The sequence below is a fragment of the Ruditapes philippinarum genome, unplaced genomic scaffold (genome assembly GCF_026571515.1).
Source record: "Ruditapes philippinarum isolate M1 unplaced genomic scaffold, ASM2657151v2 ctg770_1_1_1_1, whole genome shotgun sequence".
Classification (NCBI taxonomy): Eukaryota; Metazoa; Mollusca; class Bivalvia; order Venerida; family Veneridae; genus Ruditapes; species Ruditapes philippinarum.
This window is the reverse complement of record NW_026859620.1, coordinates 428,906-434,905: the sequence shown is the minus strand read 5'-3', so window position 1 is coordinate 434,905 and position 6,000 is coordinate 428,906. Positions and strand designations below refer to the sequence as shown.

General features: G+C 29.6%; 1 protein-coding gene across 8 annotated transcripts in view; it reads right to left on the bottom strand.

Moving 5' to 3' along the window:
- Nucleotides 1-338: 338 nt before the first annotated feature.
- LOC132757258 (TOG array regulator of axonemal microtubules protein 1-like) overlaps nucleotides 339-6,000 on the bottom strand; it is a 54,975-nt gene continuing 49,313 nt past the window's right edge. For all 8 annotated transcript variants that reach the window (XM_060748479.1, XM_060748481.1, XM_060748484.1 and 5 more), the window contains one exon: nucleotides 339-4,412. In XM_060748479.1, coding sequence (XP_060604462.1) covers nucleotides 4,153-4,412 — 260 coding nt within the window. In that variant the 3' untranslated portion in view covers nucleotides 339-4,152. The remainder of the gene's footprint in view (nucleotides 4,413-6,000) is intronic.

Here is a 6,000-nt window from a genome sequence, read left to right as displayed (position 1 = left end):
TTAGGACAAAAATGATATTTGGCATGTAAAAGTGGAAATTTCAGTCTAAACTCATCATTTTTTTTATTTTCATGTATACAGGCATTGATCTATTTATAGAAACAAAGTGTTACATATCTTTCCTAATATATTTTTTCTAAATCAAAGTGGTAGTTAACGTACATAAAGACAGGTAAGAGACACCTAAAATAAATATCATTTATTTACAAATATATTAAAAAAATATCAACAAGTAACGAATAGTGTAACGGCCAAGGTTAAAGCATGCTTTGGTAAAAATCAGTATTCATTTTCAAGTAAGCGCAAAATTTATAGAAATTGGTACTTTATTGAATGCCGGTATCATGTTTTAACTGTTAGACTAAATGGCCTCTTTATATTTATGATCCTTTCATTAACAGAACACTTTTCATTACACATTTTAACTCATAATTCAACTGGAACTGGAGGTTATTAGCCTTTACCGCCAGGCTCTGTACTGTTGGAAGTTTTTAAATTGAAATCCCTTAAACTTTGAAATGGACTGTTCCAAATTCAAAGTTGTGCAAAGTTGTAACACAAATTTAGTAAGTTTAGGATAAAAATGCTCCTAAATCTTAAACATTTCCTGTTATTATACCTTTTAATAAGTTATACTTGTGATATATAAAAATTCATTGAATTTTCCCCTTTTGTCAAACTAATCTTTCCAGTCAATAACCATCTTAAAGGCCCATTACGTTTTCCTTATTTATCCAAAACAAACCCTGACCATTATAATGCAGCGTACGATCACAGTAGTTGTAGAACAAAACATGTTTTACACTTGCAGTACTTTTACCAAGGTAACATATAAGATTTGAAATATATATATATAACTGTATCTTTAACGTGAAATATAAACATGTATTTTTGTGACAGTATTCATGAGTGAGGTATATAATGAAACACACCCAAACAATTTCTCTTACAACAAGGCACAAAATCAGTGATATGCTTCGTAAACGTTTAACTCTTTAAATTAATAATACCCATTTTAAAAGCTGTCAATTCCAAATAAACTTCAAAATGTCACTTTCCTTTTTTTTTTGACAATTCTGATATTCAACTTTTCCTATTGTGTTTTTTTTTAAATAAAAGGTAAAAACTTAATGAGTTCCCATTAGATAAGATTAATTTTAGGTACAAATTCCCCCAAGATAAAAACTTTAATTTATCTCTATGGCTTCCAAAAGGTAAGAAAAATGCTCACTAAAACAAAGAATGTTTGTGTTTTTAAAATTCCTGGAATAACAAAAGTTATCCTCTAAGGCTTTTTCCAAATTAAAATACATTCATATACTTTTTATAAGTATAACTTCAGAGTAACTATTCAATCACTGAGCAAATCTGGTTTCTTCTTTTATATAAAAAAAAAATTTCCATTCTATCCACCATCAATTATACATATAATAACATACTTGAAGAAACAATTGATGCTCACAAGTTTTATTCACAACTAGAGGAAAATTTGAAGGGTAAATATATTACATGCTAGTCAGTCAGTAACGATTTTTAACTTCTAATGGTGGAATGAGATATGTAAGTGATCCTTTCCTAAAATACAATACACCTATATATACAATATGTAAAGATAAAATCTGGACGGATTAACAATACAACAAGAGAAATGCAAAAAATTCATACAACTTTTAAATTAAAACACAGCATAAAATAATCATGTACATACTGTGTTGTGTAAACAATTTAATTTTCACACTATGTTAATAATTAATAATACAATTGTGTTATATACATACTATGCACTTTGTGATCAACTGATGTGTAAATAACTCTGGAGCGTAAACAATTCCGCACACTGTGTATACAGCTTTGTGAAACGTAACCGATTCTAGCCATGTAGGCAAATGAATATTACACACACTTGTGTACAAATTCCAGGTATAAAGTGCACAAAATTCTGTATGTTGAATATATTCCTACACTTGTGTACAAAACTATATGCCATAATCTGTGTAAAAAAAAATCTTCACATTGTGTAAATAATTTCATCAACTGCTCACAATTTTATACACAGTGTGCAAAACCCTTTACACATCGTTATATTACAAAAACCTTAGTGACTTTTCAATGGGAATAAAAACACAAAGAGAACTGTGGCATTTTACCTAAATTTGTTTTACAATCAGTATATCATCATTATATATTCCGATATTTGAATGTTAAAACATCTTTCACAATGAGCACTTAATTGAACTAAACTCTACAAGAAAATTTCTATATACTTAGTACATCTGCTCTGCATATTTTCCTTCTCTCAAAAAATGTCAACATTAAAATCATATCTACATTTCAAATGGTTTTTCTGACTTGAGAATATAAACTGGCATAGGAATATATACATGTACATTTAGATTTATAAACGAGTTTGCCGAAAGTGTTAAGTGCAATGAAAACAATAAAATAAAAACACACAGAAAACTGTTTTTTTTTTTAATTCTTTAAAAATTTACTGACTGGCTATATGCGTTCAATAATGTATCACAGTTAAATTGTAAAACAATAGTTCGCTTTCATAAAAGCCGAATTTAAAATAAATAATACATCATTTTAACATCCACAGCATTATTTCGAGTATGTTAAAATGTAACGATTAAAAATCAACACAACCCTAACACATTCATGGCAGCACTTACATAACAAAACATATAATCTATTCAAAATTTTATTTATTTAACACATGACCCAACTCACAACTGCATTGCAAAAAAAAGAACGTAATGAACAAAAAATAATTTTAAAAAGCACATAAATATAATCACAGATGTTGTAAGTTAAAAAAGAACAAAAAAACTGCACCCATGTCAAAATATTTGAAAATGACTTCTGGTTTTCTTTCCGAAAGTAAAAAAAAGAAGAAAGAATTCCGTCACTATACAGGGTCACGCATTTCATCCGTTCAAATTATTTAAATGATGTTACTTCATGCATTAAAATTAAAAAGGTGAAACTATCAAATAAAAGGCGTATGAAGGATAATATAGAACTCCATATACTGGCATAAACCAGCACTTTATAAGGTTACATAATTTGTTTATTTTCCTAAATCTAGACTAATATTTATTTTTAAAAATCTAAAACTACATTTTACTCTGATTGTGGCGAAAAAAATAATGAAAAACAAAAAAAAAACAAGATAAAAATAATTCAATACCGAACGCTTTTGCTAAATAACATATCTGGCAAAATCCCTGATGAAAATTTTTACTTTTTGTCATATAGGGGAATTAATAGGGGCGGAGAACAAAATGGTTCCTTTGTAGGAAAAGCCCCAAATAAATCAGTTGGTAAATTACTTTTCTCTGGTGCTGACAATTCAATCTGACCAGATCATACAAGTATTACCCTACAAACTTCAACTTAAGCCATATCCTTGCATGTCCCCTTTTTTTCCTCCTACAACTGGAAACATAGAAGATCTATGTAACAAAGTCAGTATTATGACAATTGGGATTATTTTTTTTTATAACAAAAGCAATCTAGAAGTTAACAACATAACAATTATCTATTAAATAATACACAATATCTACAAAATTACATGATTTTTATATCGAAATAAATATCTTTTTAAAACATGCAACACAGACTGTGTTTTTTCTTTCCATTACTTCCCTTTGAAGATTTTTTACTTCAGTTCTGTTCTGTTATATATTATGTCAAAACTATTTCCTTTTTCTTTCCTTTGAACTTTTATCATAACATTCCTTCCCTTCCCTCGACACAACTAAGTGAAATACTCATTGGGCGTATTCATCTTCTTGACTATATCTATATCACTTCTTTGCAAATGACAAATGTCACAAAAACAATAAATTTCACATGTATTAAATAAACATAAATGTTTTTTCTCTCATCCTGATTGAGGTTCAATCATCCCTAACTGGTCACATGTTTTTTTCTATTAAACCAACCTTTCAACATAAATATCAAAGCCATATTGCTGTCAAAATCAGCACTAAATTGAATGGCCTTTGCAATCCTTTCCTCATTTTTATATGAAAAATGTTCACTCATCTTCAATGATATTTCAATAAAACATACTTCAGGCCTAGTTCTTATTACAGTGATAATTTCCAGGTTTTTTTTCTTCATTCAAAAACCTGGTCTCTAGCCTCATGAATATTCTATCAATTCCTGTAATAACTGAATATGTCGTGGGGTTACATTCGGGTCCGAGGATGCTCTTTCGATCAACTGACTTCCCATATGTGCATGTAGTGAGTTTACTAGTTTGCCAGTGGCTGTTCTAATACTAGAGCTTCCCCCTTGAACGGCCCCACTACTGTTGGTGGCCCCGAGCAGATGCCACAACAATGGCAAGACATGCAACACAACCTGCTTCGTCTTCTTAGGATATACTCGATTCACTAGTTCTGAAAGTAAAAAATAACATTCGTTTTCTAGGGTATACTCGATTTACTAGTTCTGATAGTTAAAAAATAACATTCTCATTATAAACTTTGTTTTTCAAGGGTATACTAGATTCACTAGTTCTGAAAGTTGAATAAGATAGTTGTAACATTCTTATAAAAACATCAGCAACTAGATTTCCCAAACTACACTATAAACACCCCTTATACACAAAAAATTTAATTGGCATATGGTTTAAACTAAACTTTTACAAAATTGCACACATTTACCGGTTATTGGAACTTTTTCTATTTGATGGTCCTCCAATAAAGTTAACATGTCTTTAATCCATATGTCAAAACATGTTTGTTTTCATGTCATTAAATTTGTATGTATCAGTATTAAAGGCACATATTATTTTACATTGAGAGTTTTCTAACAAGTGTTCCCTTGGGCTTACAGCATTTATGTAACATGTTCCCTACATATAAAAGACAACTTCTTTGCATAAATCCCTGTAGAGGACAAAACCACCACAGAATAATATTAGCAAAATAGTTGAACCTGATGCTATTCATCAAGTTAATCAAATAACAGATGGTTTTGAAAACAAAACAAAAACAAAAAAAACAAGCATTTGATAGTATTGCGGGCAATACAGTAGTCCCCTACCGGTCCCTCAAAAAGTTCTTTAATTGTCATACACTCCTGTGTATTGCCATTTATAATGAATTTGAGGATGAAGTCTGTATTTGAAAATATCGACCACAAAACATAATAAAATAAGTTTGTCTATATCATAGTAATGTGTTAAGTTTCCATGCTTAGTAAGGAAATTATGTTTATACAACCTTGTCATATTATTACGATGTGGGATTTTAAAGTAAATCCTATAAGGAATGAAGAAGTTGGAGTGAAAAATACCAGTTTCTCGAAAAAAATCTAAGTTCAAGGGGGACATAATTCTGGAAATAGTCTTGCTAGAGTATTTAACCTTCTCAAAAATGTCGAGTGTTAATAAGAAACATATATATGAAGTTTGAAGTAGATACATTAGGAAATAAAGAAGTTATTTAAAAAAGACAACATTTTTTCCCCTAAAAAATCTAAGTTCAAGGGAGGTAATACTGATATTTTTTGTGCTAGAGTTATAAACCTTGTCACATATGACGTGGTTGATGACCAGAAACTTATATTTAAAGTTTGAAGTAAACACCTTAAGAAATAAAGAACATATAGTGAAAAAGCTGAAAAATTTAAATCAGAAATCTTGAAATTCAGGCTATTTGTTGCCATAGCAACCAGAATTTTCAACATAAGAAGAAAAGAAAAAGATGTGCATAATCTCCAGACTGCCATCTACCCATATTTCAAGTTTCATAAAAATATTTTCAGTACTTTTTGAGTTATCACTGGATCCAGTTTATGTGTTAAATTTGCCATATTTTCAGACTATTTGTTGCCATAGCAACCAGAATTTTCAACATAGGAAGAAAAAAAAAAGACGTGCATAATCTCCATACTGCCATCTATCCATATATCAAGTTTCATAAAAATATTTTCAGTACTTTTTGCGTTATCACTGGATCCAGTTTATGTGTTAAATTTGCC